The 27,862-nt window shown below is 43.2% G+C and overlaps 2 protein-coding genes across 2 annotated transcripts; both read right to left on the bottom strand.

The window, feature by feature from the left end:
• Positions 1-110: 110 nt before the first annotated feature.
• rfwd3 (ring finger and WD repeat domain 3) lies at positions 111-11,531 on the bottom strand. Its single transcript, XM_069162781.1, has 13 exons — positions 11,263-11,531; positions 9,522-9,820; positions 9,133-9,395; positions 8,910-8,965; positions 8,115-8,312; positions 7,934-8,025; positions 7,522-7,636; positions 6,140-6,368; positions 5,095-5,245; positions 4,805-4,981; positions 4,478-4,692; positions 3,345-3,559; positions 111-3,014 (listed from the first exon to the last, which is right to left on the bottom strand). The coding sequence occupies exons 2-13, from the start codon at positions 9,818-9,820 to the stop codon at positions 2,871-2,873; spliced, it is 2,154 nt and encodes a 717-aa protein (XP_069018882.1). The 5' UTR covers positions 11,263-11,531; the 3' UTR covers positions 111-2,870.
• LOC138206216 (mixed lineage kinase domain-like protein) lies at positions 11,532-23,707 on the bottom strand. Its single transcript, XM_069162782.1, has 11 exons — positions 23,611-23,707; positions 19,553-20,006; positions 18,901-18,999; positions 18,066-18,243; positions 17,361-17,461; positions 17,138-17,273; positions 15,411-15,495; positions 15,185-15,324; positions 14,957-15,006; positions 13,941-14,081; positions 11,532-13,722 (listed from the first exon to the last, which is right to left on the bottom strand). The coding sequence occupies exons 2-11, from the start codon at positions 19,998-20,000 to the stop codon at positions 13,673-13,675; spliced, it is 1,428 nt and encodes a 475-aa protein (XP_069018883.1). The 5' UTR covers positions 20,001-20,006; positions 23,611-23,707; the 3' UTR covers positions 11,532-13,672.
• Between the last annotated feature and the right edge of the window lie 4,155 nt (positions 23,708-27,862).

Genomic DNA, 27,862 nt, shown 5'->3' with positions numbered 1-27,862 from the left:
CATCAAATTCCAAAGTAGCATATATTTTTCACAAAGCAAAACTTGTTTCAATATTTAATATGTTGCCTTCGGTCTATTTGCAATCAAATGTGTTTATGCCATTTGCAAATCATTGCATTCTGTTTTTATTTACATTTTATGCAGCATCCCAACTTTTTTTAGATATGGGGTTGTACAATATATTTGCATAACATCCCCAAAAAAATGTACTTCTATGGCCTCTGCCATTTCTGTAAACATCAGCGAACACGTCACAACTCGTGAACTCGAGGCTTATAGAAAATGTCTCGTTCCGACGTCGTGAATACCACAAGAGGGCGCTGTTTGTTTGGACTCTTCTCGTGTTCACGGTAAATACGACCCTTCAATATTTCATATAAAAGTGAACAGTGACCACTTTAATTAAAAATAACAAACTTTTTATTAACTTTGAAGTCGTACACAAACAGTTGGTAGCAAATATACATATGTACAACTTTCTCTAGAAAGAAAAATAAGGAAAGTAAAATTTACAGCAACAGCATTTTGGCACTTAATGTTCAGGTTCAGAGGGCAGTGGGAAGAAAATCCTGGTGATGAACTGTGAGTGTTTGCTTGTGAGAAGTGAATATTGAAATGGTCAAAGGGGGAGTGGTCAGACAGACTGGATGTAAAGGATTTGGGACGTCTGCTCTTTTATTTTGATTTGTTGGGAAGAACTGAAAATTTGTGGTAAAATTTGATATCTCGGGTTTCAGAGTTGGAAAGAGAAGTCCAGCTTTGGTTGAACTCAGCTGTGAAAACTTCAAAATCCAAGTATACAAAGCAGTTTTAATCCATTTTAAAAAGGTAAAAGAAAAACTTTTTGTCTGCTTCCAATTTGATGGTCTTTTTCCCTTCCAGTCCGACTGCCTGAAGTCGGGCACTTTGGGCAAATAATTTCAAAATAACTGCGATATTACGTGTTTCAGCTCTGTGTCTACAAGTCATGAACAGTTCACAGTACAACCACCATTTTCCAAAGCATCCCATCAGTTTTAGATGAAGCTGTGAATATTAATTCACCTTTATCTTCATTGTCGAAGTAATGCTTCGATGTTTGTTTGATTATAAAACTACAAACAGAGTTTTCCAACATAGTCTATCATCGGACATCCCGAGCTTCAGTTACAAAGCTGCAGAAAGGCACTGCACTGATAATTATCATCAAAACAGAAAATAGCCAAGCATGGTCTTAGCAAAAACAATCATAGGAATTTGGTTCTTACATGAAAGAAAATACTGTTTAGCAGCAGAGTTTCAAAACTGAACAGATGATGCTAATAAAGTTTTGTTATATTTTCTTCCTAAAGAGAGAAGTCCATCTAAAAATGTGATATGATTTGGAAAATCAGCAGTAATGTGCAACAGGCACCAGTTGCAGGTAAACCAGTGATAATGGTCTTTTCATATTTTACTGATGATCCTTTTACCACAAATGACTTAACTCTCATGAAGCCATTTTCAAACCATGTAATACATTTGTCGTCATTAGTTCTCATTCATTTCTGTACAATATGAAAGTGAATCAAGTGAAATTCACCACAGGAAAAATGTTTAAACTCATTTTAAAAGTTAACTTAGTGATGCCAGGTTCATACCTTTAAAAACATCCATCCATCCATCCATTATCTAACCTTTAAAAACAAACAAACAAAAATAAAGACAGCATCCTTAAATGGTTGTTTTTTTTCAAGAATTGTGACTGATATGTTCTGAATACGATATTCTTCTGACGGACAACAGGCACTGCTTCTAAATGACCTTAAATACATCTTTGACGTCTTCTTGTAAATAACTGTCCGACATACAGAATGTGAAGAGCTGAAATCAGCCCTCATCGCTAATTCTGTCTGCTCTGGTTGTGATTTAATGCCCAGCAGACTTTTACTGTAATAAACCTGCTTCAACTGCATTACCATGAAACCACAGTCAATAAATGCAGACTTGAGAAGGAATACCGAGAAGCTTTGTCAACAATTAAATTCAATAAAGTGGAAAAATAATGGAAAGTTCCCACTTCTAAAATGTGAGACAACTGATCATAAACACAATATCTTTTTGTTTTGAAAGTTTGTGAGGCTGACATCTTCACACTTACTCTAAACCCAAAGTACTAATTGATGAATTGAGGTCAGCAGATGAAATGATGATAAATGATCAGGTAGTTGCAGCCCAGACTTGATGTTGACTGTGATGGACTACATAACTGATTCTGCTGCTATGATTTTAACGCAGTATAGAAATGAATGAGGACTAACAGCTGTGTGGGCCTGCAGGTAAAAGCCATAAAAATGTGTGCAGACTTGACACTGCAAAAAGTCTACGTGTACATGGTTTGTAGCGAAGGAGCAACAGCTTGTCATTTCCCAGCAGGACCGACATCATTTCCTTCCAAAGAATCATTTTCATCAGTTTAAAAAAAAAAGAGGAAATCACCTTCAGCTAACGAGCGTTCAACTGCTTCACTCCCCAACGGAGGAAGCGAGCGGGACTCTGCAGGACAGACTAACTGTTCATCACCAATCTGACCTTCGACTCATGTAAACAAGGTCCAATTATCAAGCACCTGTGAAGCTGGATGTTTGGTTTGAAATGAATTAATTAAAAATTGTGAATCTGAGGTTTCCTCAGGCTGATCACTCCCACTAATCTCTATGTGTGTGTGTGTGTGTGTGTGTGTGTGTGTGTGTGTGTGTGTGTGTGTGTGTGAACATACAGATAAAAGTTTAGCAGCATTTGATTGCCCACAGTTCCTCTCACCACGTCCTCCTCTCCTGGTCTGGGACTGTGGAGGTTTTTTTTGTCGTCTGGATGAGACCGGCGGCTCGTGAACATGGAGTCCTCTCCGTTCACTCCCACCTGTAGAGCTTCAGCATCTTCTCGGTGAGCGAAGCCAGGAAGTGCTCGCCGTTCACCGAGAACGAACTGATGTCCAACACCGGGAGGTCGGCCGGGAGTTTCTGGAGCAGCGTTCCGCTGCTGGCGTCCCACACCTGAGGAGGAGGAAGAGGAGGAAGAAAAAGAGGAGGAGGACAAACAAGGAGATGGATATGTGAGGAGGAGCAAGAGAAAGAAGAGGAGAATAAGAGGAAATTAGAAAGAATGTTATCAGCTACTTTATGCTCTTTCAAATATAGAATAAAACTAAATTAATGTCAAAATGAATTGGGAAGCTTTGTGCACCAACAAATAATAACTGAATTAAATAAAACAATAAATAAATCAGTTAAATAAAAGTTGAAACTGTATAAAAATGATGTTAAAAACTAGATCACAGGCTGTTTAAGATGACAACCATCAGTAAATGTGTGAAATAGCCTGACCATGGTGGAGTTGGAGGCCTCGTCCCCGGCACACACCAGCACCCCGCCTCCGTCTGGACTCCTGAACACGGCGTTCTTGGTGAGCAGTTTGCAGGAGGAGCCGGCGCTGAACGTCTGCACCGGTGAGCAGGAGCAGCTGGGCAGCTGGCTGGAGTCCTGCTGGGGGGTCCGGTTCAGAGCCATCAGGACGCAGCGCAGAGACGGGTTGGAGCGCCCTGCGGAGCGGACCACAGTCACCGACTCACGTTACCTTCACATACATGCACCAACAGAACTGATCCGGACCGTCCTGGATCCGGGACCGTCCTGGATCCAGGACCGTCCTGATCCGGGACCGTCCTGATCCAGGACCTGTTTCATTCCATCATGAGAATAAATGAGAATTTGCTTTTTAACAAAAGAAAGAACAAATTCTTGCCATCGCAGCCGGACGATGTATCAGGAACCCTCCCTCAGGAAGAGTTCCCACTTTAATTGAAATGTCAAAGTCTCTTGACTTTCACCGACTTAAAAGCTGAAATTCAATGACCTCTAATGAACAGAGAAACATGCTGAGCAGACAAGAAACATTTCTGTTAAAACCAGGCTGAACCAATACTGAAAGAAATGAACAACATGTCTAAATACTGGTTGCAGAGGTGAATCATTTATCGAACAATAACAGTTATTAGCTCCATAATGCTACCAAACATACACACTGACAATAACTAGCTAACTAGCATTACAGTTACATATATGGAAAATAAAAACTAGAAATGTTAACATGGAAACAAAATTCCCAGATATTCCAGGACTTGGTCATAAAAATGATCAAATTCCCTGATTGGAAAAGAGTTTTCAGAAAACCAACAGAGACGCAGGTTCACCACTCCGAGTGTCCACAAACAAAACCTTTAAAGGAAGAAACTACTTTCAACAAACAGAAAACAACAGAAAATGTTGTCTGTGCTGATGAATGATGTGAGCAACACATTTCCTGTTATTCAGTTACAACAAACTGGACACCGACCGGTGACCAATCACGAGCTGAATGCTGATGGGCTCCAGACCAGCTGTGTATTCTGTCTCCGTTATATGTGAAAAGGTTTGTGAGTCTTTGGTCATCCTCAGGGAGGACCGTATCATCGTCTCACCTGGCCGGTACGTGACGAGGCAGTGTCGGCTCTCCGTCTCCACCTGGATGTCGGTGCAGCCGGCGGTCTCCAGCGGCAGGATGTGCGGCCTGTAGGTGGTCTCGTTCACCTGCTCCCAGAAACAAGCGCCCTCCAGAGAGCCGGCGATCAGCCCGCCGCACGGGAAGGAGCTGGACGCCGCCCGCGGGACGTAGCAAAGAGACGCCACCGGACACCTGGAAGCATCGGGGGTTCAACGAGGTGGCGGCGTTTTAAAAACCACAGCAGGCGGGCCCGTTACAGAAGCGCCCTGTAAAGCTGCCGTCGTCGTGGTTACCGTGTGCGTACCTGGAGCGGAGCGGCTGCAGCTCCTGGATGTGAGTGCTGGTGTCTCTGGTGTCGTAGATGAGCACCGAGCCGTTGCTCAGGCCGGCGTAGACGTAGTTACTGTTGTCCAAACACCAACAGCAGCTCCACACCGGTTTACCTGCATTATAGGTCTGAACCACGGTGTTGGTCAGCAGACTGCAACACACACACACACACACACACACACACACACAGAGATAGATAGATAGATATTATAATCCCAGATACACCCTGTGAGGGTGGAGTTCTTTCCCGCCAGGTGTTCCTACCTGGTCAGCTTGATGGTGTTGTCGAGGGCGGCCGACAGCAGCAGGCTGTCGTTCTGTCTGTTGAAGGACAGACCTCGGATCTGTTTGCTGTGGATGGGAACGTACTGACTCGCCTTCATGTTCACCACGCTCACCTTCTTCACCCCGCAACCTGAACGGAGGAGAGACAAAGGTCACCTGAGGGAGAGTCCAATCAACTCTTCAACACAAACGGTAGGGAACTCTTGGTTTCACTACAAATGTCCTCAGACATTTAAAAAAAAACAGCAAACAACATAAGAGCCTGAAGAAATGAGTTACTGAGGAGAAAGTTGAAAAGAAAAAGAATGTATTTGTTAGTTTCAGATTCAAATGATAAATGAGCTGAAAAAACCACAAGCTGATGCAGCAGAAACAGTTGTGTGTAACGGTGAACAAACTCTCTCTGACTCACTACCAAGAATAAAGCAACCAGCAAAGCAAAGTCAGATTTGGCATTCAAATTGAAACAGTTCAGTTTACAAGCATTTTGAAAATGTTGAGCTCCATTGCAAACGAAGACAAACAGATTATAATTTGCTGTTAGCTTCCCCGGAGCGCTGTGGTTGTAAATACAATCTTTTCTATATATTTCTATTTTCTGAAATAGGTGGTTTGAGAAAACTCTTTTTGACTTTATACTCATGAAGGTTTTATTTGTTTTTTTTATTATATTTATCGTTGACTTTAGCAGAACGCAGAGCGGACAGCAGAGAGGCTGCAGCACCACCAGCTCCACCCAGCTGCTCCCGGTGGAGGAAGTGAGCCTGCTTTGTGTGTTTGTCCTGGTTATTGTGATCAATAGGACGTTTCTGCTGGGTTTGTTTTGATGCTGAGGAGGAGAGAGGTTGAAGAGTTATTAGAGCTGATGGAGCAGGTTTGGTTTGGAAAGGATAACTTGGTGCTGCAGCGCCTTCAGCAGAGCTTCTATTGAGATTCTATTGCACAGAAATAAACTGGTCGCTGATGGGTTGAAAACAAGAATGACGGGGGAGCAGGGAGGAGGAGGAGGAGGGAGGAGGCTCACCAGGCACCAGCGTGGAGTGAGGAGAAGGCTGCGAGGCCAGCAGGCAGCTCAGAGGTTCACAGTAGGATAAAACCCTGCAGCCTCCGGACTGAGACACCAGCACCGCCTTGGAGAAGCCGTACTGAGCCGTCCTGGAGCTGTCGGCCCTCTGAGGAAGACCAAGGAGGAGGGAGGTCGACGAGGAGGGGACGGAGCTCCTGCCGGTCTGAGCCATCAGGGCCCGGAGCTCCTACACAACCACAGAGAGGAGGGCAGCTTCTAACCAGGCAACAACCTCACATGTACTGGAAACACTTAAATCTACAGTCTTTACTGCAGCCAATGACATCTCAGAAAAACACTCCACATGGTGTCGACATGCAGTTTCACCGTGGCTGTTTTCTCGTCTCTACGGTCCTGATAAAAATAGAGATATAACGTTAACTACAGGCTGAACTAAAAACCTTCTTATCTGTGAACTACTGTCTTCAGAATATGCAACTGCACAATTATCAGTGATAGAAAAAAACAAATGCAAACTAACAGCTGGGTAAGAATATGTAAATTCTACCAAACTGCTGGAATTCTGAGAGCCGGTGTTACACTGAAATGTGTCCCCCATCAGATTCTGTTACCTGCCCTGATATTCTCACTCCTCACACCCAAAGCTCACCACCCCGACCAACAGTCAGTCTACAGTGACTCTCTATCGCCTCCTAATGTCGAAGTGGTACTGCAAGATGGAGTGTCATTTTTATTAAATGAGGAATTAATGAAGCTGGGTAAGAAATTTTCAATATTGGCAAAGCTGTCATCGAGGAAAACAGTGTCTACTCGGAGGAATCTAAAATATTTACCAGCGGTAAAAAAAAAAACATGCGCAACTCAGGTGCTGCTGTTGATCAAGAAAAGCAATTTGGAAAGTGACTCATGAGTGTTTTTTTCCTCCTCCCGCTCTGGTCCCGTCGCTGTGTCATCGTTCACAACATGAAGTCTCTGAACTTTTGGTTCCACCTCGTAGTAACAATAAAGAACGAGCCCTGAATGAGGATGAATGTCCGAACGTCTGACTGGTGCTGTACACTTACTGTCATATTCCATTTCACAACTAGTACATTCTCCATAGAAAATAACTCAATATTGAGGAAAACATTAAAACGCATTCTACAAGAACATAATGTTCAGATTCTTTCGTATTTACAAAATAATATTTGACTAAATTCTAATGTGAACAAATTCTGATAAAAACAAGCAAGAGGGGCAATTTTGTTCAGTCCCAAAGTTGTTTTTCTCCCTCAGAGTTAATTTAGTTACAACTAGAACTAACAAATAAGAAAACTAAAATCAATGATAATTACTGTGAAGGTTTCAGAAAAGTAGAAAAAGGAAGTCGTCACTGATACCTGCAGCTCTTGTTGTGCTTGTCCATATTTGTTGGTGACAACCTGCAGTTTGAGTCTGTACTGAGCCGACTCCAGTTCAGCTTTCCTCCTCAGAGACTGCTCCTGCTCCAGAGATCTACACACACACACACACACACACACACACACACACACACACACACACACACACACACACACACACACACACACACACACACATTACATAAATGAACCATTTAACTTGAACAATTGACCGACAGAAGAAACGCAACAGATCGATTATCATTGGGACAAATAAATGTATTCCAGAAACAATAACTTTTAAACTACTGGTAAGAAACTGAACTTCAAATCTCATTCCTGCACTTCATATTTCCACCAGTTAAGTAACATCAACAAAACATGTTGGTGAAGCAGAGAGAGCATCACTCACTTCTTCAAGCTCTCCTGCTCAGAGTTGTCCAGAGCTCTCAGCTTCGGAGCGTACAGCAGCACGATGTCTGAACGCTTCGCTTTCTTGTTGCACTAAAAAAAACACAGGAAATACAATTAAATCCTCAGCGACCACTCGTGACTTTGTAAGATGGATGCATCGGTACGGCGGCCTCGCTGACCTGGGGACATTTGGCCGCGAGGCCCTGAGCTTTCAGCCAGCGCTGGATGCAGGTGTAGCCGAAGAGGTGTCCGCAGCGCAGAGCCGACAGCCGGTGCTCGCCGGCGGTCGTCCACGCCTCGAAGCAGATGGTGCAGGTGTCGCCTTCGCCCTCCTCGCCGTGGGAGGACTGGACCGGACCCGGGGCGGCCGGCGTCGGCTACGGGTGGACGTGATTGTACAAAGTCAGTCAGACTTGACGAGCAGGAAAAGTTTATTTTATTATGTATGTAACCTAAAAGTTAAATGCTTTTTGGTCAATTATATTAAAGCTTAAAAGCATCTCGCAGTCTCCCGTAAGAAACGATCACATTATCATTTACTGACCAACAGACTCATTAATAGTGTTTTGTAAAAACGGAGGTTGGTTTTGTGTTCTCTGCAGTAAAGTGATGGAGAACTAATTCTTCACAAAATAATTCAAAAGGGGCCAAAACGCTGCCGATGAATTACAGAGATTGATGAATTGCAGAGATGAATTACAACATAATTGCAGCATGTGCATGAACACACTCATGTTCTTACAAAGAAAATGGTTCAATGTATTTAGGAAACCATTCAGAAAAGATCAGAATCATGATTGTTAAGTAGATAGATTTTTTTTATTGACATTATTACCTTATTATAAAAGTAGAGTATTTGCTATTGAGGCTCCCTGCAGAAAAGTCCCTGTTCTCGGCATTAAAACACTGAACATGAACATGATAAAGTGAAGAAGAAGTGGAAAGCAGAGAGACAGAAAAGGTCTGAAAGTTACCTGGACTTCCTGGTTTTGAGCTTCTGTCCTCTCACCGTCTGCAGCTGAACTGGAGTCTGAACATCGAAAAATCACACAGGACTCTCAGAATATAACAAAATACAGTTGGAGCGCAATAATAATATTCTTATTGGACCGTAAAAACTGTTTTTTGAGATCAGAGTAGAAACTAGTTCAGGTCGTTTAGCGAAGACAACACGACGTGAACTTGGGTCAGACTCACTGGCTGCACCGGCTTCCTGCGGTTGAGCGTGTTGGACGTTGGCGTTGAAGTTCAGCCCAGCGGGCAGTGCCGGGTCGAGGGGCTCGGCGCCAGCAGCCGGGCTTTCCTCCCTCCCCTGCGCCTCATCCTCAGAGTCGCTGCCCTCGGTGGTGCTGCCGGACCCGGGCTCTGCCGCGCTGGCAGCCGGCGCTCGGAGCAGGAACTCTGGGAAACCTCTGGAGGGTGCGGCGGTCTGGCTGGGGTAGTGCACCCGGAGGCCCTGTCTGCAGCACGGACGCAGGATTAACTCCACATCGCATCACGATAAAGAACATTAAGAACATAAAGAACATTAAGAACATAAAGAACATTAAGCATAAACCGAGTCCTCTCTGTGCAGTTCTGGGTACCTGAGTCTCCTCCGTATGGGCGCTCCCTGAGCTGTGGACTGTGTGGCTGAAGCTCCGCCCACCGCCCACTGACTGAACGCCCAGGTGGCAGGAAGCCTGGGAGGCGGCCGACCCGCCGCGCGTCCTCCTTCATTGTCATCATCGTCTTCGTCCTCGTCCACCTCGGTGCTGCTGCCCGAGTCCGAGATGACGTGTGGCGCGTCGGCGTCCGCAGCCGGACCTGCAGCGCCGCCCTCCGGCTGCCCGATGGCTCCTCCTCCCTGCACCCCCACAGGAGAGTCTACCTCCATGGCCTCCATCTGGACAGCAGCAAATAACACACACACACACAACTTGTTCAACAGTGTTGAATTGCTGCGTGCATCATCTGATGTCTCATTTTACACATTTAACAGAAGTATTATTTCTAACTGCTTGTTTGCACTCTGACGTTTGGGCAGAAAGGTGGTATGAAGTGGTTAAAGGTGGCACATTTAACTGCTACTCCTGCTGCTCTGTAACACACCTGCTGAAAGTGTATCCCTGATTTTCATTTTGACGTGATGTAACATCAAACAGTTGATCACACACGACGCAAAAGTCTGCTTTGGGGCTTGCTCAAATCTAACTCACTCAAATTTAGCTTGATACGTTAATTCTTCTGGAGTCTGTCTTATAAAAGACAACATCACAACAGCCCTGTCAACAGCTGGCACCCTGAACACCCTGAAGACAGGCTGAGCCTGTCCCAGCTGACGGGCAGAGACAGGTCTCATTTTATCAGACACTTATTTTTTATACGCCTACTTGTTTATTTGATGTGATGTACGTGTTTTTTGGACATCGATCACTGCCCAGGAGGAGAAACCTGTTCATGCCAACAGTGAAGCTTCATGGAAACCTCCCCAGGATCGTGTCGGAGCACCCTGACTGTTCACAGGACACTGGAGGGGAACGTTATTTTTGAGACACGATTAACAAATCTACAACAGGCGACCAAGCTGATAGCTGCCCACAGTGCATCCACCTTCCCACAGTGCATCCACCTTCCCACAGTGCATCCACCTTCCCACAGTGCATCCACCTTCCCCGGGGACCTCAGCGGAGACGAAGTGCGCTCCAAAAGTTACCCAACCTGGAGGACACGGAGCTCATGTTGAGGAGCAAAGACACCCGAGAAGGTGGATGTCTTTGACAATCAGCTGTGCAACACATTCCCTTTTAACTGATTGAACTGATTGGAGTTCATCGGTGCCATCTGTTGCAGCCTTCCGCCGCCTGCCCCGGGCCCCGCGGCGCGATCTACGGCTCGGCACCGAACTCGAGCCCGAGGTCATCGAGGCCTCCAAGCGGAAAAAACGGCTAACAGTCGCTGTAGTTCAAACTTTAATCGGGTTGAGTTTGTATGTATCTTAGTAGCATAAAAAAAAACGCACAACAAAAAGGAAAAAGAGAAAAAGTCTCCGTTTTATCCTCAGGTAACCACGGACGCTGAAGCTAAAAATAGCTAGCATTTCAGAGGCTGCGAGGCTACGGACACGCAGTGAATGTCTGAATGTCTTAATGTCTTAATGTCTTAATCATAGATAATGAGTGCTCGGGTCCATTTATACACAACGACTGCTGGTGTTCCTGCTGGATTACTAAATCGCTTCAGAGAAGATCCAGCTCGCGGCTAGCGGTGTCTGGCTGACGTTTACCGGGTTGTGTGCGCTGTGCTCGGGTTCGTTAGCAGCCGGAGCGACGAGAAGCGACGTCCTACCTGTGAAGGTTCACCAGCAGCTGATCCGACAGGCCGCACCAGGCAGCGACATGGCAGCCAACTACACAAACAGATCTACCGGCTCCAGGTGTGGTGGCTTTACAGTCTGCTTCCAGTTCACAGCAGTTAATTCAGTGAAGACCGCAGCCTGGGCTCGAATCTCCCGGCGCCAGTCCGCTCAGCCCGCCCCATCCTGCCGCAACGTCACCGCCTCCTCCGCCCTCTTCTTTTCTTTTCCTTTTTTTTTTATAAAACTTTCTTCTTCTTCTTCTTCTTCAACAACAACAAACATTCTATTAACTCAAACTTTTTATTTTCTAACAAACTGGATCACATGTTTAAATACTTTAATTGACTCCTTTCCAAACATGTTTTCCAGACTGTCCCATAATCTTGTTTTCCAGACTGTCCCATAATCTTGTTTTCCAGACTGTCCCATAATCTTGTTTTCCAGAGTGTCCCATAATCTTGTTTTCCAGACTGTCCCATAATCTTGTTTTCCAGAGTGTCCCATAATCTTGTTTTCCAGACTGTCCCACAATCTTGTTTTCCAGAGTGTCCCATAATCTTGTTTTCCAGACTGTCCCATAATCTTGCCATATTTAGAAAACTAGACTGTTTCTTTTCAGTCTAGTAACACTAAACTGATTGTGGCTGATTACAATGGGCACACAACCCTGCAGGGTGTTTCATTATCTGGTACAGTTGGATTGAGTCCTGTATGAGGGTGGATTAAAACATTGTGAGACTGCTCCTGTTGCGCACAAACGGAGCGCAGCACGTGAGGTGCACAGAGCAAAAATAAACTATAAACTTCGTGAGTAAAAACTCTAAAATGTACAATTTAAATGCACTAAATTACTTCACCGCCCCTTCTGCACATATTAGACCGCAAATCACATGGTCAACTACGTCATTCTACAGTGAGGCACAGAGGAACCATTTCTTTCTTTGTTTATTGAATGTATTTGTTTCATTTGACCTATTATTTCTAAGTGTTTTTAATTGACCTTCATAACATCATTCATCTCATTCAGAAGTCACAATCATAAAGCTGCAGAAATGCAACACACATGCATTGTTGCTATTGTAAGACGTCAACAATCAACGGAGCACAGTTTCTTAAGCACCTGACATCCCAATCATCATCCTAAAGGGCACCCAGAGGCTCCACACTGCAAACCCCAACGTGTAGCATCGACTATGGAGGCACCTGAAGAATACTCAGAGGCCCCTGAAGAGCAGCCAGAGCTGGTGATACGTCTTCTGTGTGACAAGGTTGTAAATGTGTAACAGTTACATAACAGAGGATGTAGGATGTAGTGGAGAGCAGTCATTCTGTGGCTGATCGCTCTAAAATACAGTTGCACTCCAACATTACCGATAATCCCAGTTCCATCCGCACGTCATTTAAAAAAACACTACAAGCTCTGACGCGGTTCAAACAAAACACCACAACAGTAAGAACATACATACAAGATGATTTTAAATGGTTTCCCTAGAGTCAAGCAGTAAAGCGAGTCTTAAAAAAAACCACAAAAAAAACCATATGGCTTTTAATAGCTTTGGTAAACGTTTTGGGGAATTATCTACAACAATAGTCAAAAGTATGGACACATCAACTCATTCAAAGGTTTTTATTTACTTTAATCACTTTGTATTTTTTTCTACTTTGTAATGCAGTGAGAGAAAAAAAGTTTGTTTGCCTTGATGAGAGCTTTACACACTTGTTAGTTTAAGTGTGGAATTTTTGGACATTGTAATGCTTTTAAAACCATCAGCTGCTAAAGTATACAGTAAATAGCCCTCTTCAACTACAGTAGTAATCCATTTATTGGTAAGTGCCGCTGACCTAAGCAAAAAGAAACAACCGTCCATTACGACTTAGAGACACGAAGGTCAGTTAGTGCAGAAAATGTCAAAAGTTCCCATCATTGAACTTTTAAACTCCGTCATGAAACTGGCTCTCAGAAGGCCCCAGCAAAGAAAGATCTGCTGCACAGCACAAGTTTGAGCTCCACCAACCTGTTCTTTTCTTGGTGTTGAATTGTTGGGTTCCTCTCTATATTTTTCCAATTACCTTACGTGCTCTGAGATGAGTTGTGTGGTGACTTGACTGAATATAGTTACCAGCCTCAGAAATCAACAACTAACAGCACTTCACGTCGTGTTGGAGAAGCTGCAGGTGGCGACCTCGTGAACCTGGTTGTAATTTACCTCCAGCAGAGTGTGTAAAGCTGTTGTCAAAGCAAGAAGGTGTCTCCTTTGAGGAGTCTAAAACTTTGAACTACTGAATGCTTTGGTGTCCAAATTTGTGACTGAAACATTATGATCTCCAGAAGTTACAGGGCAGATTGTTCACAGTTGTGTTTCTTCTCCGGATCACAACCAGCAGAAAGGCAGTTGAGTTTTACTGCTCCTCTAACTGTGTCACCACGCTGCGCAGTTTATCCACCAGCACTGCCGAAGAAAAAAAATTACACAATTGAAAGCTTTTTTCCCAACGCAGACTTTCTTTCAGAGTGGAAAAAACATCATCTATCCCCACAAATGTCATGTTTCTGTTTAAAATTATCCACTGAAACATTTCACTTAATTGGGACGTTCAAATAGATGCAAATGTCCCAACCTACAGAGAGGAAACCGTGAACATAGTGATGGAAGTGATTGTAATTTACCTCCAGCAGATGGCCTCTGGAAGCTATCATGGGACCGGCAGGCGTTGATCAGCTGTTCCAGTGGTTCAGGACAATCCTCGGGGAGAGGCTCGCTATATTTCTCTTTGCACACTTTCTGATAAATGTCTTTATTCGAAAGTTCTGGAAGAAGTGTGACAACACATTAAGAACAAAAGTAGAAGGGAAAGAATCCCGAGTTGAGTTGAGTTTAGCTATGCTGGTGGTTTGGACCTGTTGGATGGATTACCATGAAACTGTTCTACTTCCATTCATTGTTTGCAGAGGATGAACCAACTGAATTGGGTGACCCTCTGACATCATCTCTTGTGTCACCATCATGTTCACGTTGATGGTTTTCACCTCATCTCATCTCATTACTGAACTCATCTGGTTCAGTAATCTACCAAAAGATTGGGTAATTTACGCACGGCATTTAATCAAAGATTGGAGAGTGAACTATTCACACTCAAAGCTCCTGATGCAATTCATTTATTTCTACCACAACATCAGTGACGTTTGGGACACATGGCTCTTTATCAGTTTTGTGTAATAAATGAAGTCCATGTGTTATCAAAAACTCCAATATTGGGAATAACTTCAAGCTCATTTGCGTCTACTGTGTGGGATGCAAAACAAATACAAGTAAAGAGGTACAGCTCAATGTCAGAGTAATATGTAGTAAATTATTTAAGGACTGTAAACTCTAAGCTGTAAAATTACACCAACTATTAAAGTTCATCCTATAACGCTATAAGTTATGTTCAGTCACTGTCTTCCAGCTGTGAAGGAAGGTGAATGAAAACATAAGGAGTGCATTCACTTCCTTTTGTATAACATTTTTTTTGTAGAAAAATGTAATTCCAGTACAAGCAGGAAACGAATCGTGCTGATTGGTCTGCTAACATCACATGTTAGTGACTCTACAGGAGACCTGCTGTTCAACAGAACACAAAGAAAAGGTTCGATAGTGAAGCTTTTAACAGAGTTTCTCCAAATGATGTTCTGCAGATACGAACCTTTAAACGGTTTCCTTCGGGTTGCGACTTCCCACAGGACGATGCCAAAGCTGAAAGACAATAAATAATTCATGATTAATTAAATCCAGTCACAAGTCTTTCTCTTCTGTTGGTTCTAGTAGCATTTACAGAAGTTTTGGAACCCGTGTTGAATAAATAGTGAATTCCTAGAAAGTGGCTGAACGTCATGTTAGATTCATGTGGTTTTGACCCCAGGCTGAGGCTGACCTGTACAACTCGCACTCTTTGCTGTAGTCGTAGCTGATGTCGTCGAGCATCTGGGGACAGGTGTAGCACAGGGACCTGCTCTCCTTTTCCTTCGTCTTCTTCAGTGACGTCTCTGTTTTCGCCAGCTCAAAACCTGCCAGCTGAAAGCAACAACAACAACAACAACAACGTCAATGCTGCCGTTCAATGGGCAGGAAGACATCCCAGCATGCATTGGCTTCAGTACCATGACTCTGTAGCCTTCAGCCACCAGGAACTTGCTGCTGTTGATGCACCCATGAACCTTACTTTTTTCTTCTGTCTGGTGCAATCTAAGAGACAACGGTAATATTCATTAGTACATTTTATTATAAACACGAAATCATAGTTATATTATGAATTATTGGTCTTTTTTTTTAGAACAGCTTTAAGCTATCCAGATCTTTCATGATTTGATATATTAATAGCCTACTTGCAGATAATTTTTTTGTAACAGTTTTTACATAAGGGAAAGCAAAGATTGTGTTTTATGAAATTGTAATGTTTGTACATGTATCACTCCATAAAATGCTGGCAGTAGATATCTTAATTGCGCAGGGGTGACTGTCTAAACTCTGGCCATAAAGGAATGATGGCGGGATTGTTTATGAGTTAGCAATTTAAATAAATATGTGCTAAGTGCCGAATGGAAATACATGCTATTGTGTCATTCACTGAAGTCTTGCTCGTCATTTGATCACAACTCTTGAATCATTCCTGTAAAAGGAAACATGACTTAATAGCTTGCTTTATTAAAAAAAATTCACTATGTAAAATATTACAAATTTACTGGCCCCACCAAACTGCCCAGTGTACATTGGTAGGTGTTTCACTATGCTGTTCTCTTCCCTCTCTGCTCTCCTCTCACCACAACAAGTCGAGGAAGATTCTTTCTTATTTTAATCGTAAAATAAAATAGTAAATTAAAAGGCTCACGCAGATCTTGCTGATCCACACTTTAAAAAAAAAAAAAAAGGTATTTGTAAAGTGCTTTCATCTCTCAAACATTGGTGTCTGGGGAACGAGCCAATGAATACACACAGAACCACGAACTGGGATCGTAGTCCAAACAACGGCAGGGAATCAAACACAACACCAGCCCACGGGGGAAATTTCCAAACTTTTCCATTGGCTCTTTAGCGTTTAACGTAAAGTAACCTAGGTGACATATATACAGTTACTTTAGCAAACCATGATGTTTTCCTAAACTTAACCTCAAGGTTTTTGATGCCTAAACGTAAGGCACCTCGTTCATGTGTCTGAGACACCAGCGGGCTTCCACAAAGAAACATCAGTAGCCAATTTGACACCCCGTGATGAGAACGGATTGGCCGGGCAGTTGCACAGAGAAACAGCGAGTATCATCGGATTGGGTGAGGAAGGCGTACAGCACTTTGTGCAGCGAAAGGAACTTCGTAACTTATTCAACGAGGAAGCAGGAGTGAAATAAATGGGTTTGATCTGTCTTCATAAACTGATCACTACGTATGTGACGAGCATCTTTATAGCTGCTTGTGACATGGGCCCATGCAATGCAATGACAAGTTCGTGAGTAATTAAAACAAGATTAGGTGTGAAGATGGACGCTGAGCTGCATTCAGATTACATCTATGATTAAAACTGATGTATATGGACAATTAACACTTGGTCACATAGTCGAGCAACTGCAACTCAAGTCTTGCCGTTTGACCTGATATGCACATGCATCCACAGAGCTCTAAGAGTTAACATCACGGAGAAGCTTTCAACAACATTTTAGCTGTACAGTATTGGGCTTTTTAAGTCCATTTCCAGAAAATTCACTCTTTCAGGAAGTACAGATATTCTATATTATCCACCTCTATCAACATCAGTTTCCTTCTTCTTTTAATAATTTGTCACACCTCACTTAAGTTTGTCATATGACAGACAAAGAGTTGGTCATTGCAGACTGACCGATAGAGTCCTTGTGCCGCGTCCAGACACATACGAGCTTTCCTGGTCCAGGAGAGCTTGCAGTCCGAGTCCAGAACCTGTCGAAGACTTCCTTTCTCACAGTATTCCATGATGATGAGGAACTGAGGTTTGGGACCTACAGGCAGCCATGAGGGACACATTGCATTAATTGAATTTAAATACTATTGGGCACTATGTTGTTTATGTGCTGCGGTCCGCTTACTGTTCTCATCCTGGACGCAGATGCCAAACAATCGCAAGATGTTGGGCGACTCGAACCTCCTCATGGTGTCAACTTCCTTCCTGAAAATCGACTGCACCTGGCTGCATGGTGACAGTGAGTACGGAGTGACACATTGGTCTTCTTACACATGCAAATACACAGCAAGTTTAATTCAGCACTCACTGGTTATAAGTCCCTCCAAGCATCATAATTATTTAATTAAATAATCAGTAATTAATTTGTCTATGGTTACCATGGAAATCTGCAGATCTGCAGGAACTATGTCCACGTTGACTCGTGTTATTTTACACGTCAGATCATATTCAGATGTCATTAATCCCATTTCATTTCCTCATGGCCCGAAGATAGTCAGTTCCTGTGATTCCGAGTGCATTGATTTGGAAGAATTTGATGAAATTAGGTCCCAGTGCATCTCAAAATCTGAACTGCATCCGAAGGAGTCAGTTAAAATAAAGTCGAGTCGATTGTATTTATGAGGCGACACCTCAGGAGGAGCAATAGAGAAAGGTTCCCTCCTCCAGTTTATGTTTTAATGGATTTATAAAGACACGGAGTCTACATGTGAATATGAAACAAGAATAGTGGGGCGTCTAATCATTAAGTATCCAGAGTTGAAACTTGATACCGGCAGAAATAAAAATACATTTCTGAAAAAGAAGGTCTATTTTCCTGTGCTTCACAGACCCCGGGCTGGTGTTCACTGGGTCGATGTATCTCTTAATGGCCACCGTGAATCCACGATATTCTCCCTTGTAGACGTTTGAGGTTGACGTTGTCATGAAGGGTGTTTTGGGATGCTTGTACTTCAGCTCCTGCGGTTTAATCATCCGGATGTCCTCACTAGTGATGCTGGGCTTATCCACTGCAAAAATACAAAGTCAGAAAAATATTGTTCAGGAAGGAATCAGGAGGGAGACTGACTGTTTAGGAAAAAACAGAAAAGCTTTACAGTACACCTCATTACATGCAACACTTTCCCAAGAACAGCTGTGTGAAGTTTTTTTTAAACTCCCAATAACAGATTTTCACAGCTACTTGTGGGCAACATGCAAAAGTTGAAAACACAACATTAATGTGATCCTTTAATTCCAGTTTATTTTAACGTGGCTTGCTTCCCGTTAATGTGGCTATAACAGTCGGAGAGGTGTGCTCATGTGCGCTCTGCACGCTGAAACCACAAAACCATCCCTGCGCTGGCTGTGCTGTATGAAACCTGGTTTGAGCTGGTAGGAGCACATGTTTACCGACATGCCTTGTGTTGCGTCAGGTTAATGTTGAACCACAAAAAAAGCCCCTCGCGCTGCACCAAACTGCAAACGCGCCTTTAGGCCAGCTTATACCAGCTTTGCACCGGCACAAGTTAGGCCACTATATATTTTTTGTCATGGTTGTGATGTTTTCAGTGTTGTTGTAAAATGTAGAAACTAGTGAAAAATAAATGAGTAGGTGTGTCCAAACATTTGACTGGTGCTGTACACTGTCATGCTTCAGATTTATATTATTCACATTATGTACTCACAAATCTCCACGACCTTTTCCACATTGATTTTGACCAGTTCAAACTCTCTCTGCATGGCGTCCATTTTCTCCTTCTGGTCGTTCATGTACTCCAGAAGCACTGAGGACCAAACAAACACTGATCACACAATGAAAGCAGCACTCTGGATTTGGAAATAAAATTTGAAATAAAATTCAGTTAGTTTGGTTACAGTGAGAAAGAGAATAAACCTCAGTGACCTAATATTCAGAAATGATGTTTGTTGTATTGGAAAACTTGCGTTTAACAAAAGAAAGCATCATTAAGATGTTCTACTGCATCAATGACACGATTAATTGCTTCAGATTGACCTTTTAAGGAGCTCTTTGATACACAAATGACTGAAACACAAACTAATATGTGTGTGATGTCAGCCACAGTTTGCTGTTTAAGGTCATGAAAGCTGCTATGTGAGTGTCATACTAGTATTAGTAGTATTAGACTCAACCAGCACTGCAAGTTTAGGTTGATCTCAAGTTTTTAGATGAAATCAGACTCTTTCCCATCTCCAGTATTTATTTCACAGGACATAAATGTGGCTTGAAGTTTCAAAAGTTCTTAAAAAGGATCAAATTTAAGTGTACATGGACTGAAACAATGATGTGATTCAAATGATTTCTGCCATTTCCCTCACATGTCTTCAGCTCTGCCTCGTCCTCCCTCCTGTCCTCCTCGTCCTCTTTGACTCTGGAGGTAATCTGGAACACGTTGTACAGCAGGTTGCCCTGCTCCACCTGCTGAGCTCCGGACAGGACCTGGAAGGCGTCAGTGAGCCGTTCATTCACGCTGTTAAACTCGTCTCCGTGGCTGCTGGACTTCAGGACGCGCTTGACCCAGTTGGCTGAGGTGTATTTTCTAATGAGCTCCCGAGCTGACTTCAGAGTAATGGTTAGTTCTTCGAGGCCTTTTTTCACCTCCGCAGAGGTGTTGACCGCCTCCCTCTCTCGGATGGACTGCACTAGCTCCTCCAAGGCTTTGACTCGGTCAGAAACACGGTGGCAGCTCCTCTTGTTGGCCTTCACATTCTCAACCAGCTTGTAGATCTCTGAGGCGATGGAGAGGATGGGGTCTACAATGTCCATGATGGGCTGGAGAGACAGAGAGGACAGTTTATAACAGAACAAGAGGGAATAAATCAGAACTAAGTCTGGCTTAAATGTACACTGTCTCGATACGCATTATAACACAAATTATAGAATCCTAGTGAGACTTGGTATTAACTGTTGGTGACAACTACAGCAAACCGTATTTTTTTTTTTTTTTTTTTTTTTTTTTTAATGATTGGGCTGTTTTAAAAAGTAAAACTAGATTTGTAAGATGTTTTTAACGATTTACATCAGCAGCAGAAACCAATTGGTTTAAGAGCAGAGAGGAAACGGAAATCAGAAAATATAGAGAGACAAACTAACAAGACACTGTTTTGTCTTTATATGGGAATAACTCTATCCGGTCCTTTTTATTATCTTGTTATCTCAATAGTCAATTGGTGCTCATGATTTTTAAGGCTGAAATAACCACGTAGCGCCAAGCAAAGGACAAACTGTATTCCTAAATGTTCCTAAAGCCTCCAAATCAAACAAAACTCCTCTCACACCTAGTTATGAAATATAACGATGTCTACAATCTTACAGGTAGAGAGGTCTTAGTATATCTGCGTGTGAAACTAGAATCACCACCTTGCAGTTCGATGCCTCCAAACTGCAGTTGCAGTTTTCATCCATGATTCATGATATAGGGAAATAAGAATAACATTTGTTTGATTCCTTATATGTGTTTACCGGCTTTACCGAACAAGTCTGATTCTGATAGAACCACAGACTGGATATAAAAGTGGACGTAACTTCCAGCTCTGAAAAATGAAACCGATGCAAAAGTGTCTTCAGCTGCAATACCACCGAGTGCCACTAGGCTCCAAAAAGCCTCCAGCTCCATAGACTCCCATTCAACTTCTCTTATTAAAAGCTCAGTCAGTAAAATTTCTTTATGTTATTCACTGAATTCAATCTTCCAGATTAGTGTTTTGCCTGCAGACATATCTACAGAGGGATTTTAATCAGGATTTTCTTTGGGGCTCACCACAGACAGTATGATGCTTCTAGAGATATGTCCCTTTTACTCAGGAGTGTCTGCAGACGTCAGTATGACCAGAATGATGTCAAATCATTGTTCTGTATTGACCTGGTCTGACAAATTTAATTAAAGTGAATTTTGTGTAGAGAATATTTCTCACGGGAGTGTCTCTAATTGTTCAATCGGGAAGGTTTGTAGCGCTGAGCTGAGCCCTCAGTCCATGAATAATTCATGTTAACAGTGCAACATGTCAGTGAGTTCATCACTTTGAGGCTGTCAGCCTCACATATGAAGTCCTGCCGTTTGATCTACACAGACCAACAACAGAGGAACTTTTCTGACAAGATAGAGTTGATTTATTGCTGCTTGATCTCCATCCTGTAAACAGGAAAAAATATCTGTCAGGTGTCATCATCAACATGACAGAAATATACACTTTTTATATTTTTGGATCTGCTGAAACCTTCAAAGCCTGAGAAATGAAAACTTCTCATGAGTGTAGAAGAACATTTGTGCCAAACTTGAAGAAATTCCCTCGAGGTGTTCCACAGATTTCACATTCACGAACATGACATGGAGGGACGAGCCCAAACACAAAACCTCCGGCCACGGCTGGCTTGAATCTAAATTATGGGTCGAACGCACAAATTATTTTTTAATTTCATTAACATTGAGACACAGTCCATTCTTTTATAATATCTCCTGATACACTTCCAAAACAATTAAGGCTGTTCGTGTTCTGGCTCTGATAGATCTAGATCTGGATAGACCTAGATCTGGATAGACCATCTCCAGCAAGCTATTAGTAGCCTGTGACCCGTTCCTGAGTAGCTCTGGAGGTTCCAACAGTACGCAGTGTTTTCCACACATAGACTTACTTGGACGAACCGCCCAGGTATATTCGGCAACCCATTTCAGCATTTTTTATTTGTTACTTTTTTAACCTGTCCGAGAGAACGGCGCTATCAACGCGATGGATTAACGAGTGGATGATCTCCCCTCCACCTGTTTTATGCTCCGCGCCACGTCAGTGCAGCACAGGTGGAGCTCTGCCCACAGTGAGACACAGAGATCAGAGGTGGAGGCTCCGCCCACAGTGAGACACAGTGAGACAGAGATCAGAGGTGGAGGCTCCGCCCACAGTGAGACACAGAGATCAGAGGTGGAGGCTCCGCCCACAGTGAGACACAGTGAGACAGAGATCAGAGGTGGAGGCTCCGCCCACAGTGAGACACAGAGATCAGAGGACAGAAACACAGCAGAGGTGGAGGCTCTGAGATGGAATCAAAAGGCTACTCATAAATTAGGTAAATGATATAAATACAATATTTTCAGCTGGACATCAACAGCAGGGCGGAGCTATAAAGAGTCTCTGTCACTGAATGAGTGAGTCGTTTTTTTTGTAATCCTTCTGACAAAAACAGGGAACCAAAAACAAAACCTCTTTGGCAGAAATAACGGTATTTCTCAAATGTATATGTGGGTGTGGAATTGTAAAGATACAGATATCAGGGTTCAAAAGTTTTTGACATCAATGTTGGTACCGCTACCAAAGCCTTGACGTTGATACCAGTTCCTGTGCAATTTAAAAACAATCTATTTTAACAAAACAAGCATTTTATTTCACATCATGAAGTTTTATGAAGTTTATAGAGAGTGCTATTTTCAGTTGCAACAATTTACAGAAGTTCCCTAAACACCTCACGTGCCAGCTATCAGCAGATGCTACATTTTACTGATGTTTCCTAAACGTCTCACTTGCAGGTTGTCGTAGACACTAGTGACCAGGCTGCACACAGAAAAAGCCTGCGGCTCCCAGTGTGACCAAAGATTAGTTTGAAAACAGTGAAATCTGATGTTCTAATGTAAGATTCACTGAAGTTTAAACTGAGCTCGGGTGGCACGCCCAAGCAAAGCCTGTGAATCCTGTTTAAGCTCGCTGACTCTGAGGAGATTTACTTCTTTGTAAATGCAACAAAAGATCTGTGATTAAAACAAAACTGTGTGTAGTTGTAGACTAAGTTATGAAATTTGGTAAAAGCAATGACAAGGCATTTTCAGTAGTATCGAAGTAGTTCGGCCAGCGCCGTAAAAATATTTAAGTTCAGTATCCAGCACTACGTGAATGTAACTATACTCCTATTAAAATAAAGTATATCAGAGATATGTGGCCTTTCACTTCTTGTTTTGTTTGTCCTTGTCTTTGTTAAGGCTGAATGGCTTTGCTCGTCTCCTCTTCCTCAGGCCGTCCATTCATTCATGTGAGCAGGTGAGCTCCACCTTAAACCAAAACCTAAGCAAACCTCTGCTCAGTAACAACAACCATGCTGGCAGGAAAGAACAGGAGAGAGGTGATTACCGCTCTCTGTTGCCCTGCAGCGAATAAATTGGCTTTGTCAGTTTTCACAACAACAGATGAACCCTGTCGGTGGGACGCAGTGAGAAAAGTTTCTCTTCGGCAAAACTGCAAACCAACATCACATTAAAGTACTGACGTGGAAGAATTGCACTCCTGAACTAAATGCTGAATCAACAACTAACTGAGTTCTCCATAGAATAGAGGAGCAGCTGTCAGCAGAGTATTTTATTTTAGAGAGAGTAGAAAGGAAAAATGTGATTTACCTGTGAAGAGGAAGTCAGTGAAGGCTGCCCGCTGTGACTCAGGTGTACGTTGTGAGCCGTGAAATAAATGAAACTGGTTTCTGTAGCCTTGAGCTCCTCCTTCTGTCACTCATTGCTTCCTGTTCCTCTCTGACGGTTATAGTTCTTCCCCACTGCTGGTTGTGATTTGTGCTGCTCTGCTCTGACACGCCAGACATCTTTATTCTTGAAGCAGCGGTGTAAGTCACTTACTTTATTGATGATGTGTCAGTCCATAAGAGACTCGACACTGAAGAGCAGGGATCACACAGGAGCAATGGAGCGTTCATACCCAGGTCTTTACTGTTCAAAGGTTCACACTGAAAAAGGCAGTCAGCACAGCTAAAGGTGCAGGCAAACACAAAATCCCCCAAAACAGGCAACTGAACACTTGTGGGAAGTGAAACATCGATGACACCGAAGACTGAAAACAACAAAATAAAAGAGGAAATAGTTGATCTGAAAGGGTGTGATGTCATCTGGCTGATTTCATGTGAAACCGTAACAGTCAGAAGAACAGTGATGAGAGCAACAGTGGAAAAACCACAGCACATCTACGCCACTTTTAAAAATCTATGAGTGCCTCAGATAATATGAATTATATTTTAAGGAAAAATAGCAAAACACCAGAACATTCGTCAACCAGAATATTTCACAAGTTTAAGTCCTAAACGATAAATCAGTAAATGTACAGTTCAGTTTCCCTCTTTTAGGCTGCAGACGGCACGTGTCAAAACAGCCACGATCATTTTCTACGTTCAACCGCTCAACCGTCGCCGGCGAGGCACATTTGGACACATCGCTGAGCAACACGTAACACCACCGTCTTGGAGGAGAAAACATCGTTGTCAACAAACTCGATGTCGGCCAACAGGGTGGAGGACCGAGGCCCCGCTGCTGTGGAACCAGGACTCACCGAGAGGAACCAGGACTTTGGAGCTTCACTGATACAAACCAATTCAGTGTGACCTCTTGTTTGAGTATTATTTGCTCAAAACTACAGTGGACTACAAATTTCCATATTTGGAAATGACCCTTTGTATTGTGTGTTTGAACATGAGGTGGTTTTTAAATGTTTCGGTCTTCACTGGGAACCACAGACAGAGCAGGGAAGTCAGAGGAAACTGAGACAGCATAAAAAAGGAAAAGGTTGAGTTTTTTTTTAGGTGTGTGGATTGGTAGGATGTGAACCTGCTGGGCCAACATGGTTGGCTGGGAGAGACCGTCTCTTCCTCCCACAATGCCAATACACATCAGGATATGCGCGAATACCTCTGTCAAATGCGTCACGTTTCCAACGGTTACCATAGGGGCCATCCTCAAATATTTCCATTCCTTGCTTAGAGCTCTGAGAGTGGCCGACCTTCACAGGCAGATACAGAGTGTACGTTTTGTTGTTACCATAGGTGTGGTTAAAACATGAACGTAGTGTTAGCTGCTGTGTAAATTGTACCCGAGTCCGTGAGCGGAGCGCGGGGAGGGGTCGGAAAACATGCACGGGTGGGCAGGTTTAAAAAGAGCGCTTTGAACTGCCATGTTGTTTGGTTAGAGCAGACCTGGGCATTTTACGGCCCGCGGGCCACATCCGGCCCTTTGACTGTCCCTGACCGGCCCGCGTGAGGTCAATGGTAAATTAGGAATCACACGTAAATAAATGTACATCATGCATATGTAACCCAGTTCAGTACCCCAATTTACGGATGTTCCCTAAACGTCTCACCATGCGAGCTCGTGGTCTGAACGTCTTGGAGCAGAGCCCGAAGCCCCCCCCCCCCCCCCCTCCCACTCTGAATCAGGCACTGACCTACCGGTGACCCTGCAGCTGAGACAGGTGGATTAGGCAGACAAGGTTTGGAGCAAAGTACGACATTTTGAGATTCCCAAGAGATATCGAGTGCTTGTTAACCAAGTTGTGTCCGATAATTGTCATTCATTTACATTGAGGAAGATAAAGTAAAAACCAGTCAGGATAACAACGTTTTGTATGATGTGACTTAATTATGGTCATTGTTAGGAGCTGTTTTAGCGTGTGTGTGTGTGTGTGTGTGTGTGTGTGTGTGTGTGTGTGTGTGTGTGTGTGTGTGTGTGTGGAATTTTTTTTAAAGTTACTGTATATGTTGTAAAAGTATGTTGATTGCCGAGTGTTTGAAATTGAGGCAAAATGAGACCTGTCAGTGGGCGGGAGGAACAAAATCCGAGGAATTTATCTGCACTTTGTTTTCTGAGATCTGAGTTTTTTGGGATTCAAACAAACAACTGAAAATACCCAACCCTTCTCTCACTGAACAAAAACAAATAACTGAAAAACAGCAAATGAGGTAATTACACGACAAACAAAATATCAATAGCACTTATTACATTTTTGTTTAGTTAATTTAATGCTGGTCTTTGAAATACTGCAAAAATATGCTCATTTTCAAAATCTTTTTCGTGAATGTTGATGGTGATATAATGTTGACGTTTTTAAAATGCTTGCACCACATTTGAATAGACTAATTGCAACATCTACTACTACCAGTAGCAGCTAATAAAAAAAACATACAATTTACTGCTTTTTATAAAGAGATAAAATTAATATTGAGCAGAATTGAGTTCAGCCTGTTGGCCCTCCACAACAGTCCCAGTTTCTCATGAGGCCCCTTGGGAAAATGAATTGCCCACCCCTGGGTTAGATGCTCGAACTAGGAAACAATCGAGGAGACAAACACCAGTTGAGATCGACCTGGAATCAGATCTAAAATGAACCATGTCTGGATTGTACAGAGGTGTTCCTGTAAATCTGTATGAGGGGTGCAAATTACGTCAAGTACAGCAATTGTGGTCCTCTCCGTCTCCAGGAATGGGAAGGAGAGCGGCTGGATTGAAGACGCTACAGCGCTTGACGGTGATGTTGGGCACGTCCAAGAGAACGGTGTTGTACCGGAGCCATCAGGCGGTGGAGGGATGAGATGTTTTCTAATAAGAGACACAGAATGAGGAACCAACAGTGTGAGATCACTTTAGCCGACTAGGTCACACGAGGCAAGAATAGCTTTTTCAGCTGCGGTGGCTGCAAGGAGGCAAGAGGAAGTCCTGCAGCTACCGGGTCAAGTTGAGCTGAACAGTCAGCCACAGGCCTCCGTCTGCCACCACGTTCCTGCAGCAACACAGATGTCATGCAACCGTTACGTTCGTCCACGGTCTGAGTGAATGGTCTGGTCAGGTCAGGTAGTCCCAGTGGGGGGGTAGTCTGCATTATCAGTTTTAAGTCATGAAATGCTGTGTCAGCATCAGCTGTTCAGGTGATGCGATCATGTGATTGGAGGCCTTTGCCATGAATGAGAGAACTTCAGTTAAAATAGTGAGAGATTTTTGAAAAGCCTGCAGAGAGGGAGAAAACAGCACATTTGGGTCGTCTTAGGGACCCAGTCACGTGAAAGGATCCAAATCCTTCCATTTGTCGATAGGATGCTTGATGTAGAGAAACATGGGGATCAGAGCATTCGACGTCAAACAACTCACTCTGTGTTTTGTTCAAAGAGACTGCAGCAGAACAGAGATTGTTTTTCCAGTACAAATGAGTCAAAGTCAGTTTATCACGAAGATCATCATACCAGTCTTGTACATAGGAGCAGTCTGGACCAGCAGAAATGTGGAATGTACAATGGAGACCAGCTGGATTCATAAAATCAGTGCGATAAGGGGGGGCCACTTCAGTGGCCAGCTGATACAGGGCAGACACCATGATGAGAGGAATTCTGCTCTGCAATGGAACCTGAGGCATATGTCTGTAGGCCAAATTTGGATATTGAACATACAGTATGTATCACATGGATAATGGTATGTAAAATTAGCATTACAAAATCCTGTTCTGTTTTTATTCTCTTCTGCTGCTCGGGACTCTCATCTGTTAATCTGAGACTTCATTCAGGAACAGACGCAATCTGACACAAGAACATGAGTCAGTGTTGCCTGGCAGGCAAAACCCAGGGAAAAGGATTACAGGTTTCACAATGTCCTGCTGTAAAGCATAATATCTGTGAGTGCACGATTATTGAGGAGCGTGTTCATGTTTTGATCAACTCAGAGCTTCTGACAAGTTCAGGTTCGGAGGCCACACAGGGACAGACGTGACAACAGAAATCTCATTCAATCTGTAAACAGCGGCATGCCACCGTTGCAAATCGCTCCCGTGTTTTCTCCTGAGTACAGCATGTGTTTTTTAAAAAGACTTTCATGAACGCCAGCAGCTTGA

The sequence above is a fragment of the Embiotoca jacksoni genome, unplaced genomic scaffold (genome assembly GCF_022577435.1).
Source record: "Embiotoca jacksoni isolate LCO1_2020_lvr unplaced genomic scaffold, fEmbJac1.0.p SCAF_3, whole genome shotgun sequence".
In the NCBI taxonomy this organism is placed as follows: domain Eukaryota; kingdom Metazoa; phylum Chordata; class Actinopteri; family Embiotocidae; genus Embiotoca; species Embiotoca jacksoni.
Note: the sequence above shows the minus strand (reverse complement) of the source record. Positions and strands in the feature narration are given on the sequence as shown.